This window comes from Cupressus sempervirens, chromosome 8, assembly GCF_028749045.1.
Source record: "Cupressus sempervirens isolate cs-2001-9-10 chromosome 8, ASM2874904v1, whole genome shotgun sequence".
Lineage (NCBI taxonomy): Eukaryota > Viridiplantae > Streptophyta > Pinopsida > Cupressales > Cupressaceae > Cupressus > Cupressus sempervirens.
In genome coordinates, this window is record NC_143125.1 from 396,065,377 (window position 1) to 396,079,642 (window position 14,266).

At 39.1% G+C, this 14,266-nt stretch overlaps 2 protein-coding genes across 3 annotated transcripts in view; one reads left to right on the forward strand and one right to left on the reverse strand.

Moving 5' to 3' along the window:
- LOC149542949 (Zinc finger C-x8-C-x5-C-x3-H type family protein) overlaps positions 1-14,266 on the forward strand; it is a 217,368-nt gene that overhangs the window by 92,236 nt on the left and 110,866 nt on the right. The window lies entirely within an intron of this gene.
- On the reverse strand, positions 10,543-13,690 carry LOC149542950 (uncharacterized). Its single transcript, XM_089796523.1, has 5 exons — positions 12,856-13,690; positions 12,412-12,710; positions 12,081-12,269; positions 11,253-11,420; positions 10,543-11,156 (listed from the first exon to the last, which is right to left on the reverse strand). Exons 1-5 carry the CDS (start codon positions 13,272-13,274, stop codon positions 10,543-10,545), a joined length of 1,689 nt encoding a protein of 562 aa, XP_089652649.1. The 5' UTR covers positions 13,275-13,690.

Sequence of the window (14,266 nt, forward strand, 5' to 3'; positions counted from 1 at the left end):
CTAGGCGATCTTCACTAATATTGTCTATTACCAGGTCCTCTTTTTGACACAACCACCACCATTTCTGTTGCATATCATTTTTTGTCTTCGCTGATCTTCATCTAGCATTTTCACTTGGCGTTTCCATCTTTGTGTTCTTGTGCTGTCAATTTTCATTTGATTTGTTATCTCTTCTATGTCTACTTATCAATAACACAAACTAATGCCTACCATGGTCTTCATCTGCCATAAACTATTCTCTTTGTTGTTTCTGCAAACCCCCACTGGTTTTGTGTACTTCTACAACTATCATGGAGTGCTCAGAGGACGACGCACCTTGCTTGACCTCTCTTCCCAACCTCACGTACTAGTGTAAGCCAACCACAAATGCTACAGCCTTTCAAGAAGTAATGGACAGAGTTGGGAAGCTCGAAGCTGAAAATGTTTTACTCAAGGCTTCATTGAATGAGGTCTCTAATAGCCTTGCACAAATTGTAGCAAAGAATGAGATCTCAAAAAAACACCGACAACAATTGAACAGGTTATGGCTAAAGGCTTTGACATACTAGAAGTCTAGAACAAGTAGACCGAGTTGGTTTCCGTATAGGAGAAACTAAAATGTGACACTTAGAAACAACTACAATCATATGCATTGCTATGCAGCAATAGTACCAGTAGCCCCCATTGGTTGGAGTCTAGACACTTTTGCATTCCAAGCTAGTTGAAGGGTGCACTTGTACATCTGCTGAGCTCAACGTTAAAGTACGGGGCCTTCCCACACTTTCCTGAGGTTCTATGATTGCCAGTTCAACATTTCTTCATGACTATCTTGGTGTTAATGACATCAAGCATGGGTTGGATATGTCTCCACCCTTTTATGTTGCATTGAGACTGCTGATGACCGTCTATGCATTCTCTAAGGCTAGACAAATTGTTTCTACTACTCAGAAAGATCTTCCTTGATGAAGACCTCAGTAAAACATAGGTTGCTGAATTCAAGCATTTTAGGGAACTCAGTTTGCAACTAGACACAGGTGGAAGTGGGTCGTCATTCGGATCCTTAAGGTTGTCATTACTAACTCCCCCCCACCAGGGCCGGGATTGTTAAATGATGGTTTCAAAAGTCGCAAATTGCGGGTAAGAGGAAAGACTCAGTTCTGAAAGTTAACTGTTAGAATTGCATTGGATTCATTTGGTCTTCTTTAGGATGTGTTGGACTCTTCCAATTTTCTCTTCCTTGTTAAGACTCATGAGAATTATGTACGCCGGTTTCCTACCATTGCAGGTTTCCATTGGTTGTCAACTTTCAAGGAGGAAGACTAGGAGCTTTGGTGGGGTCCATTGTTTTGGTGGGGTCGCTATCCTTGTTAGTGGAAAATTTTGTGATTTGAGTTTAATTGCCTTTTCTGATGCCTCTGCTAGATTCATGTGGTTTCGAGTATGCATCATTGCCCTTTGCATTTGAGACATCTTATCAGGCATTTGTTAGTTTCCTCCGACATCCTAATATGTGATCGACAATGGTCCTAATGGGTATCCCTTTTCCAATTTGTATGACAATATTACCTAGTTCTCAATGATCAAGGACATCATTCTTTTTGGGGACCTCAATGTTATACTCAAATGGCTCAAAGTCTTTTTATAACCGGATGATAGACTCATTTTGTACTGAGGATTTGGATCCTGCCTCTCTAGGGCTCCATAAATCTTCCAAGGATGTGGCTGGCTCCTTTACCAAGTATGGTTAGCATTTGGTTGAGCTTAGCAAGTCACATGATTTGGTGATCGTGAATGGGCTCTCCCACTTCCCTCGCTCCCACTCCTTCACGTGCAAACCTCACTATGGTGGTGCTAGTGTGGTGCATTATGTTCTCTCTAGGTAGTCCTTCCTCCTCTCCATCTACCAATTCTCCATTTCCCCCTTCCCTCTGGCTGACCATGTTCTCCTTCGCCTCTCCCTCTCTTGTATCCTCTGTCTCCCCACCTCGTTGTACTTCTGTTTGTCTTGACAAGGGTGACCTTGACCTCTCTATCCACCATCTCAAGTAGCTTCTTCCCCCTTGTAATGTTTCCTTTTTGGGACATTAGGAAATTTAAAGAAAAATTCATATAATATTAAAATTGACTATGAGAGTGTGGATTAAAATTATAAAAGGGTCAATTTAATATTATAAAGTGGGCTAAAAGTGACAAGGAGGGATAAGATGAAAAGACAGGAAGGAAGTGGAGGAGTCACGACTTTGATGATTAAAAGGAGAGAGATCATTCATTGGAAATATGCTTGGTTTATGATTCATATTTCAGTTTCTCTCTTGTGAGAGTTATTTCGAAAGCTTCAGCTTTCAACCAGCGTGAGGACATAGCCCCTTGTGGTAGACAGTGGACGCAAACCCATTGTCCGTAGAGACGTCATATCAGTTGTCTTGTGTGTGCTTATACGTTCTTTCTTTAGTATTCCAATCTAGCTGTAAAACTATGTTTAAGGTTGGATTTTGCATTCTAGTTATTGTATTGCTGAGGCATAATGCAATAAAATATTTTTAAGAGACTTTATGAGAATTTATTGGTGTATATTGCTGGTTTGTAATGCATCTTCATATGTTTAAGTTCTGAATATTATTTTGAGGAAGAAATCGGGTAAATATTTATTAAGGATATTTCAGTGGTATTAGAACCTAGTTTTCTTGTAGCCTATGTGGTTATTATCATCTACAAAGTTCTGGAAATTTTATTAGAGCAGGTTTTTCTTATCATCTAGTGGATTTCAATTTCTTCTATAGCATATTATACATCAAGATTTTGACAGAAGTAAGTGAAGGTTTCTAAAGGATTTTAGTGCCAAATCTCACAGAGGATCTTGGATTTAGTAATTGATGATCTTTGAGACTATAGGCCGAAGAAAGATCATAGGTTTAAGCCTAGCTTGGATTTTGGACATCATGCAAATCTATTCAATAAAGAGTTCAATGTCATCTTCAAAGTCGACGGAATATAGGCGTAGGGAAATACTTTCTATTTGACGACAGGTGACATTATTGTGTAGGAAAAAGTATGGGTTTTGACTATAGTTTGGAAGCAAAATATTTTCCCCATGCCTTGAACTTCTGTTTGTGGTTGAAGGAAGATGTGACAATAATAATATTACCTCATATACTTCAGCGACCCAAAGAAACCATTACGAGAGTGACTCTCGTCTCAGTTTTTATCTTATATAACATTAGTGATAAAGATTTGGTCGGGCATAGTCGTGGGTGAAATATTTTTTGAGGGAGACAGTGATATTGGCCTATGAGTGAGATGTGATTTTGATTAGTTAATTCAGACGACTATAAGTAGGTGGGATACTTATAGGGTTGAGCATTAGTGTGGAGGAATATCTATGGCCTTAGCCATTGACCAGGCCAATCATCAACCAGTGAAGGGGGACAAGTATGATCACTGGGTAATCATATAATTAAATATCTGTGGAAGAATTATAGAAATCAAATGTTGATTTCAGCACCCGACCAATATATGACGGGACATATTTACATTGCTAAGTTTAAACCTCGCCATAAGTGTTGGGAGAGAATTGCTTTTTCTTAGCAAACATTATTGTCCTTAGATAATCCATTCTGGCCTGCAAAAACTCAAAGAACCTTTACCGATGAAAGTTTGCTAATTCTTGTCTGAGACACTCTAGTTTTCATTGACCACTGTGTTGAAGGACAGAGTCATGAAGAGACACCCTATAATGTTTTTTGGCACAAAACCACCTATTTTAGGAAAGCAGAAATAAGATTGTGTGGTAATAAGTTTGTAACGGAAGTAAATGTGCTCTGGGGCTATTGTTGCTATTACTAGGAGAAGTGTAGAGTTTGGTTGGTCATTTTGTAGGTGAATGGGTGAAGCTATGCCATTGGTGGGAGATGGGTTTGAGATAAGCTGGAGTTATAAGAAAACACAAATAAGCATCTAGGTTGTAATATGGAGGAGTTATTTTGAAAAAGAATGATTAGGAATCTCTAGGAGTTAGCATGCATTACAGTGACCGTTGGCGTTACCAAAGGGAAGCTTATATAGGTGTATCTTTGCGTTTTAGTAACTGCTTGAGGAATATTAAATGATGTCGTGAAAGGTTTGTGTGGAAACATTTCTTATTGGTGAATCATTTTCATGCAACATTTGAAATGTTTTCTTGATATTGTGGAGGTGCTCTTGGATGCGGTTTCAACTACCAAGAGTATCGGTGGGAATCATATTTAAATTTGGTGTTGCCTATTTATGCGTGCATTACTTAGTAATGGTAGAACAAATTTGAAACAGACTTTCTGCAGAGTTATTTTTTTCTCATATGGTTCATTCTGAACACTATCAGAGGAATGGACAACATAATGAGTTTCTAGACTTGTGCGTGATGCCTCGAAGTAGGAAGATTATTTTGGGTGTTTCACCCTTTTTGAACAATGTTTTGTATCAACCAACGCGCTCCTGTATCGACACACCATAACTTTGCTAATTTTGATTTGTAAATATGTTAATTGGTCTAAATAATAGGACATTCAAGATTGAAGGGATGCGACGAGAGTTTGCTTTCTTCTCCTGCAATGATAGCCAATTGTGCTTATGAGTTATCACAAGCCGTTCATGACATGGCTTAATGTACTCTTGGCTTACGAGTTATCACAAGCCATTCATGACATGGCTCAATGTACTCTTGAGATAAGTGAGTGGATGTCAAATTGGAGGGTGGTAAGCTTTTGATGTGGAGGAATTCCTGAAGGTGCTCCTTGAGTTTATATGATATTCTTGTCTGAGTAGAGATGTGGATTCTGATTCTGGGCTTGAATTGTAGAATTTAGATATCCTGATTTGGGAAATCCCATTCAGGAATTGCGAAAATGGAACACTGATTTTGAAACTTTGAATTGGGAATTTGAGAATTAGATTTGGAGTTCTTATTAGAATTGTGACTTTGACACTATGAAATTTGTTTTTTGAAATCTTGGAATTTGCTATTTTGAAAATGGAGAATCTGAATTGGGAATCTGTATTTGGGGCTAAGAATTCGGATTTGGAGACTTCGGGTTGGAGATCTGATTGTCTGATTTAGGAATTTTGAAGACTTGCATTTGGAGACTTGAATTTCTGATTTTGGATATGGAATGAGCTCTAGGAGCAGAATTTGGAAATCTGATTTCAGGAAAATGCAATTGGTACTATAACGATTTGAATTGTTATCATCAAGAGCTTTCTGTGAGGGAATTTGGGCAAATAGTATTTTAGGGCAATGAACAAACATGTTTTGGCAGCTACCTAAATTTATCATCAAGGGCAAGTAACAAACTCTTGAAGGAAAGCTTTACAATATAGAAAGGAAACTTGCAGGTTTGCCTCAATCAAAGCATAGAGTATTCTTTGATTTGGATGCAATTGAGAAATGTTTATCCACAATAGAACAACTAGGCGCTAAAGGTAAACTGGTAAACATCCTCATGGTTGTGATTCCTTTTGTCAAACCGGCATTGTTGAGACATTCTAATAGAGAGGTGAAGCTTGCAGTCACTTAGTGTATTGTTCATGTTATGAGGATAACAACTTCACATGATCCATTCAATAGGGGGGTGATGAAGAGGTTTTCAAATTGATTGTAGAAAGCTTTCAAAGATTGAGAGATACCCATAATATATATATATTGAATGTTGTACGAATAAAACATTCCAGACAGGCTGGACATTCAAGCACTATGAAGGATATCAGGAGGTTTATCTTATCAAACCAATGCAGGTAGATTTAGGAAGGAGACACGTCACTCAAGCAAAGAGTTCCTTTGGATAGGCATTTGAAAGTTGGCACCATATTGAGTCTATGAGTTGATGGGATGTGAAAGTAAGGGACTGGATGTAACGGTGCAGTCTTGACAAGAGAGTTGATAGCATGCCCGATGTCAAAGAAACCCATGGCTCTTGAGGCTTAACATTAAATCACATTTCGAGGGGATGAATGGTGTTGTAGAAGTGGTTATCATGTGGAACTGTATCAGTGGCCTATCGCGCCTTTAGAGCAGGCCGTGGAAATTGTGAACTAGTAATCAAGCTTGCGCGAGGAGTACATACAAGGGTTCACCATCCCTCTTGAGTGGGACCAAAATAGACGACAACTTGAGCAAGGAAGAAGAATCGAACGAAATTGGGTTGACGAACTGCTACGCGATAGAACCATCATGACTAGACCCAGTGGCATCCAAGAGGGGTTTGTTGGCACGTTTGACACACAAGAGTTGGGGGAACCCCGTGAATCCCATGTTGCAACTCCAGAACAAATCAAGGCATAGGCAAGGTAATGCGCATCATGTCTGTGCTCATGTTGTAATTACTATTGATATTCTAAATTGGTTTTTGTGGTAATTGTTAGATTAAATACGGACAGAAATAACAATTACATGCAAATATAAACAATATCAAAAAATATTAAATTGCATAGAAGAGAACGCAAGACACCAAGATTTAACGTGGTTCACCCAATATTACAATCCAGTGATAACAACCTGATTACAATTAGTAAATATACTATTGCATGTTTCTATTGTTAAAAACATTGGAAGTGTGAATACATGGTTTGAATCATTGGCAACAATTGGCGAAAAGAAAACAACAAGCTGTACCCACTGTTCGACAGAACAACATTTGAAACCAATCCATAACTCATAATTAATAAAAGTATAAATCAGAACAGTAGAGGATATTACAGTGTTATTAGAGCCAGAAGACTTGCCAGCCTTGTGGGAAACTGTCGGAATTTCAAGTTGGATAAAACAAAAAATATCTAACTAGGCATGAACAAGGAGCATTATAGCTTTAGACCCAGCCGACTTGAACAGATAGGATCTTCAAACAAGATTTATATTGAGGATATTTATGCAGTTGATGAGGAGCTGATCCTTGAACCAAGCATACAGGTTGAATAGGTATTGGTCACTCAAATGGCCCGATCAGGAACGAGAAGTGAGGGAAACCTTGGGTGCTATTATAGATGGACAGAATAATATCACTAAAGCACTTCAGCAGCTTGCAGGTATTTTGCAATAGTTAGCTCCGATACCCAGGAGAGCATTGAGTCATCACAGTGGAGGTGGTTGTTTGGCAAGATCACTCACGTTGCTAGGGCCTCCACATGGAATGCTGACAGGTCATTGATACAAATTTTTTGTTTAGAATAATGTTGAGGAAGAGTTAGCCCAACCTGTGGCAACAGGCTTACTTCTGGAATATGTTATGGCTATGTACGATGAGTGGGATCTGTTCCCTGATCCAGTTAAGTAGAATTTGACCTTTTTTCAATACATGAATAAAAAAAGGGAGTTAGAGAGGACACAACAGGACAGTAGGCCTAGGGCACAAAATAGAGATTTGAAGCACGTCATGAACAAGTTATCCCTCGCTAATTTTGATGGTAGTAGTAAGATGTTTGCTAGGGCTTGGATTCACAAGTTAGATACATGCCTGACATTCAAACCCATGTCAGAAACATAAGCTATTAAATTTTCCACAATGCATTTAGAGGGAGCAACATATGATTGGTGGCATCATGGGCTAGTCACCCAGGATCATGGTCTCATTACATCTTATGAGACTGAGTTCTAAGTCGATCACTTGTTTTGATAGGAAGGACATTGAGGTCTACTACATGGATTTGACACAGTTGCAACAAGGTGGATCTTTAGATGACTTTATTGATGAGTTTCAACGGATCTTGGTTATGGTTCAGGATATGACAGAATGACGCAAGGTAATGTTGTTCATAGAGGGTTTACAAGACAGATTTAGGGGTTTTGTTAAGGTCCTTAAACCAGACACCTTGGATGATGCTATTAAGGTGACACATGATTTGGATTCGCCTTCTTCGATACTATAGCCTCCTAAGAAACCTTATAAGTGTTCCACTTCAATCTAGACGAACAAGAATAAGAATAAGACTTCCTCCCAAGATTGAACTTTGAGACACAGATTGAATTGAGGAGGAAGAAGCTATGCTTCATTTGTAGGGAGCCGTGGACACCAGTCACAGGTGCCTTGGCAAGGGTAAAATACATTTTGTTGAGGTTCTTTCAGAAGAGGGGATGAGCAGCAGGGAGGCAATGATAAAGAAGGAAGTGAGGAGCAAGCTCTTAAAGAGAGGAAGAAGAAATCCACTGTTGGACAGTCCCCTATTATAGCTTCCCTTTCTAGCGATCCCACTGGTTAACCCTTTCGTTTGAAGGGCGTAGTGAGAGGGCAGTGTATTATGTGCCTCTTAGATATAGGTGTATGACATAATTTTATAAGCACACACTAGGTATCAAAGAGAAGGTTACAGGTTGATGATATACTAGAGTTCGAAGATAAGATACTAGGGGTTGATAGATTAAGGTGCACAGGGAAAGTGTCAAGGCTTTCGATTCACTTTTACGAGTATCTTCTAGGGGTAGATTTTTATATTGTTGATTTGGGTGGTTTAGACACAATGTTGGGTAGGCAGTGGTTACAGACTATCAACAGGTATACAGTTGATCATGGTAAGATGCAACTGGAATTCTTACGGGAGGGTCAACAGGTTATTCTCAAGGCCATGCCAAAGTGTGAACCTAGAGTGATTTCAGCTCATAGGATGGAGGCTACATTAGGCTCAGGACAATAATTTCACTCTACCAGTGCTTGATAAGCATACGAGGGTTTTTGAAGACATACCTTCGAGCATTCCCCAAGATAGAGGGTTTGAGCATATCAAGGAGTTAGAGGAGGGCGCCATGCCCGTCATCACTACTCCTTATCGTTACCCTAGGCACTATAAAGAGGAAATAGAAAGGATCATTAAGGAACTCTTAGACCTGTGACACATCAGACCCAATTCCAACCCTTTTGCTTTTTTGGTAGTTTTGGTGATGGATGGTACTATTTGCATGTGTATTGATTATTGTGCTCTCAATAAGAGGACCATTAAGATTAGGTACCCTATTCGTCACATCAATGAGTTATTAGATGAACTACATGGGGCAGTTCATTTCTCGAAGATAGATCTATGATCTGGATACCATCAAATGTGTTCGTGAGGAGGATGTGCATAAGACAACTTTCAGATGCCACTACGGAACCTGTGAGTTTTTGGTAATGCCATTTAGGCTCACTAATGTGCTTGCCACATTTCAGTCATGCATGAATCATATTTTTAAAAGGCAGTTGCGCAAGAGCGTGTTGGTATTCTTTGATGATATCCTAGTTTTTAGTAAGACTTGGGAGGAGCATTTGCAACACTTAGATGAGGTAATTAGCATTATGGAGGAGCATTCATTGTTTGCTAAGGAATCGAAGTGTGAGTTCGGATTGACAGAGATTCTTTACCTTGGACACATGATTGGTGCAAATGGGGTTAAGGTACACTAGGAAAAGATACAAGCAATCCTAGATTGGCCGCCTCCAAGGAATGCATCAGATTTGAGGGCCTTCCTTGCTCTTTGCTCTTATTATAGAAGGTTTACTAGAGGCTTCTCTCAGACAACAGCTCCCCTCACCGATCTCACACGGAAAGGGGCATTCAAGTAGACAGATGATGCAAAGGTAGTCTTTGATAGGCTCAAGAAGGTGACGAGCACATGCCCAATTATGGCACTTCTCGACTTCTCTCGCCCCTTTGTCTTAGAGTGTGATGCTTCAGGAAATAGAATTGGTGTAGTTCTGATGCAAGATAAGAATCCGATAGCTTATGAGAGCCGGAAGCTCAAGGACAGTGAGATATTATACTCCACTTATGACAAGGATATGCTAGCCATCATGCATGCCTTAACCAAGTTTAGATAGTATTTGGTGGGTGGCAAATTCACTATTAAGATAGACTGCAACAACATGCGATATTTTTGAGAACAAAAGGATTTGAATGAAAGACAACAAAAGTTTGTCAGCAAGATTGAGGCCTATGATTTTGATATCAAGTATGTTAAGGGTAAGAACAATATAGTTGCTGATGCTCTTTCTAGGAGAACTCCAGTAGTATAGTGTTGTACCATTTTAGAAATATCAGCATATTGGAAGTCCCAGTTATTGGTTAACTATTCTAAGAATACTCAAGCTTGCTAGATCATGGATGTGCCACTCGAGGACAATAGGTACAAGGTAATCAATGATGTGATTTTTACAAGGATAGGATCTACCTCATGCTCGAGTCTAAGCTCAAAGTGAAAATTATGAATGGCCTTCATCATAGTTGGAAAACTCGCCAAATGCAAAAACTCGCCAAGCCCCCCAAAAGTTTAATCGGGAAAAACTCGGCAATTCAAAAAAAAAACTCGAGAACCTAAAAAACCGCTGAAATTTAATTAAAAATACATTTATTTTGCAAAATTTAATGAGAAGATGCATCTAATAAGTTAATTAAAGACAATACAAAAGAAAGAAACAAAGTTTAGATATATATAAATGCATAATGCGTACAAAATTGCATTCTCATGCAGAATGCTCATGGTAGGAAGCAAAATAGTAAATTACTAAATAGTTTCAATCTGTCAAAGTAGAAGTAAATACTAAAAGTCTAAATACATCAATACAATGTCAATCACATCTTCCTCTTTCCACTTGCACTAGCAGGAAAGTGAGGGGGTCTAGTCCTAGAAGAAGTGCCCCGCACTGGGATAGGGCGTGAGCTGCATGACTGTGAACTCTGTGGCTGTGCCCCCTCGCTCGACGTCCCTACTGACTGGCTCGGCGTCCTAGAAGAGGATGCATCTCCTCCTAATGGTAATGCCTGATCCTCGCCTGATTCATCATCATCCTCGTCCTCATCCTCAATGTCATCCATAGTGAACTGAAAATCAGTGTCAGCCTCCCCCTCCATGGTCTGCCTCTCCAAATCAGCGATCTCATCTGGTGTAAACAATGGACTTGGCTCCTGTGCTGTCCAATTAGAATAAGGATCTATCTCATCTAGATCAAGCGGACTAGGTAGTTCTAAGAGCTGTGACTTTTTTATGCGCAACTTAAGATTATAGTGCACATAAACAAGGTCATTAAGCCGTTTTTGAGTCATTCTGTTTCTTTTCTTTGTATGGATGGACTCAAATAAGCTCCAATTGCGCTCACAATGGGATGAGCTACAAGGTTGGGATAGGACTCTGAGAGCAAATTTCCTTAAATTGGGGGTATTGCCACCCCAACTTGCCCACCAAGCATCTGCAAAACAAAATTTAAAAAGTTATAAAGCAATAAAAAACAAAATTAGAAGCACAACTTATCAATTAGCAAAAGTTTTAAAGTTTGACGCTTTACCTGGTGCTTGAGTAGATCTTGCTCTCTTTGCTAGCATAGAAGAGAACAAAGGACCCCTTGATTCCACATAGATTTGTTGTTCGGTCACAATAAGGTCTCTCTCCTCTTCACTTGATATCATTCTCTCAATGCATTTAGAGAGACCTTCCATGACCTCTCCATTAGGATCTGACTAGGAATCATCAGCCCTAAAACAAATAGAAAATGATATCAAGTCTTACTACACAACCTTAAAAAGTAAAGTAAAATAAAGATTTATTAAAATCCCAACTTCAAGGACAATCAATTATCATAGTACCTGAATTTGGGATTGAGGAAGTAGCCTGCTGCATGAATAGGTTGGTGGAGCATATTGTTCCACCTCCTATCAATTATTTCCCAAATGGGGTCAAATTTGAGACTGTCTCCGTGATAGTAACTTCTAACAGCCTCTTTCGCCCTATCCATGGCCTCATAAAGACCTCCCATTGGGGATTGCTGCCCATCACATGTGCGCAAGACTAGAACCAGGTGCAGAGACATCTACATTTGAAATTTGAAAAATACAAATTAGTTAATAACATAGTAAGTTATGAATTGAAAATGAAACTTGAATACACTAAAAATATAATGAAGTTACCTCCACAATCTCCTTAGCCTTTGCAAAAAAGCTATCATCAAAGACTATTCGTGCCACAGCTTCTCCTTCGGGCTTGTTTCAGTAAGGTGAAGCAACCCAATCAGCACACACAAACATTTGCTTCAAAGCCAATATGTGGTCAAGAATACTTTGCAACATCAAGAAGACCATTGCAAACCTTGTCATAGTAGGTCTCATCAAATCTTTGCCTTTAGTGGCTTTTTTCATCAAACTGAGAACCCATGGGTGATTATAGATATATTTCGTGACTCGCCTAGCATCTTCCACAACTGGACTCACCCAATCAAGTTTTCCTATGTCCTCCAAAAGAAGGTCAAGGACATGTGCTGCACAAGGTGACCAAAAAAGTGTGGGATGCCTCTCTTGGAGGATTCTACCTAAAAGATTAGCAAAAAATCAATAATCAGTAACAAACTTTCCATATTTAGTATTTACAAATTACATCAAATCTAAATTGAATAATACCATAGCATTACATTCGTGATTCATATTGATTCAAATATAAAAAATTAAATCTACCTGCTGCCACATATGCTGCTGCATTATCTGTGATTATTTGCACCACATTCTCTATTCCCACCTCCATGACAACATTCTCCAACATTAAAGCCAATGTGGCTGCATTTTTCACTTTGTTGGAGGCATCGACAGATTTCCAAAACACCACATCATTTTTGCAAGCAATCAAGAAGTTAATAATGGTTCTACTTCTTCCATCTGTCCACCCATCAGATAAAATGGTGCAGCCGTACTTCTTCCACTCTTTCTTTTGGTCTTCTATCAACAATCTTGCCCTACCAACCGCTTTGTCAAGCAACCTACAAAATTTAAGTGTAATATTAAATAAAGTGTAAGTGTTAGTAAAAAATTAGGAAATAAGTTATAACAATTAAGATTTAAAATATAACAATGAACTAAAGTGAATCTCAATTATTTACAATTACTAAATAGTAAAATACTAACCTTCCACTCATATCCTTGCGATTAGGCGGCTTGTACCCTTTGCCTGATATTGTCATTGCATTCACCATACTGACCCAATAGGGACTATCAGCGGCATTCATTGAGATATTGTTGAAAAACCAAAAATCAGCTGCTGCAATATCAGTTTGCTCATGCACTTCCTTAAACCATGCAGTGCCCTCTAATGATGGCTGTGCTCCAGGTGTGTTCCTGGGCACAAAATAACCACCTATCCCTGATGGGGATCTGGATGGTGATGATGAAGAAGTAGGAGATGTAGAAGAAGTGGAACCGGTAAAAGAGAAATTTTGTTTGCGGATCCGTGGGCCACGAAGAGATCCTGGTATGTTCTCAAGTGCTTCTTCTTCCTCTTGCATATCAAAAGGAGCTCCTTCAAATTCAGCTATGGCTGCCCTCATAGCTATTTTTGCCCTCTCCCTATTCAATTTTTTCTCTTCAGCAGCTGCAAGTAGGGCATGGATGAATCTTTTTTCTTCATCAGTTACCTTGAGACAAGGATTTGAGTCATGTTTCTTTATGCCTGCAAGGTGGTATTTGAGGCGGTTTATGGCTCCAGAAATAATTCTCACAGGGAATGCATATCACCTTCCCAATATCATTTGGATTTGGAGCTTCATAGGCATACCGCCATGCCTTATCTCTTGCATTTTTAGGCCGAGTGCCTATATATCCAGATGGGCATGGTGTTTGTGGCCACTCTTCTTGTGGGTTTGTCATTTTTTTAATGGTTGACCGCTGCCCTACACATAAATATATAGAGAAATGAATAAACAAAGTTAGAACTTAGAAGCTAGGGTTTCAAATGATTCAAACTTCAAACTTGTACCATATCCTTAGCAAACAACAAACTTCAACCATATCCTTAGAAGCTAGGGTTTCAAATGATCCAAAATGATTTTAAATGATTTGAAAACATTTACAAAAAACAACAAAAACAAAAGAACATTTGTTATAAAACTATAAAAAGTTTTCAAATTATGATAAGATGAACATACCTGGAAAGAAATTTGTCTTCTAAAATCGGTTAGAATCCTCTACAATCCACTCAAATCCGCCTTGAATCACTTGCAATCAGCCAAGAATGCCTCCAAACCTTCTTCTCTTCACTCCTCAAGGTTCTAAACAATGCAAATACAAGAAAGTATGAGAAAAAACACACTCACTGCCGCTTAAATCCGTCACAGGCCGCATTCACCAGTAAATCGCGAGTTTTTCCTAAAAACTCGCTGAGTATTTGCCGAGTACTCGTCGATTACTCGGCGAGTTTTTACCAGATTGCCGAGTTTTTAAATCGGCGAGTTAACTGGTTAAAAACTCGCCGAGCTAGGAAACTCGGCGAGTTTTCCATCTATGGCCTTCATGATGCACCATCAGCCAGACACCTAGGTTT

Excerpts from the sequence above, each read along its gene's own strand:
- LOC149542950 (XM_089796523.1), bottom strand. The coding sequence starts at position 13,274 with ATGAGGGCAGCCATAGCTGAATTTGAAGGAGCTCCTTTTGATATGCAA. Across the intron at positions 12,270-12,411 it reads AGCAGCATATGTGGCAGCAG|GTAGAATCCTCCAAGAGAGG; the intron begins GTAGATTTAATT and ends CTAATCTTTTAG. Across the intron at positions 11,157-11,252 it reads AAGATCTACTCAAGCACCAG|ATGCTTGGTGGGCAAGTTGG; the intron begins GTAAAGCGTCAA and ends TTTGTTTTGCAG.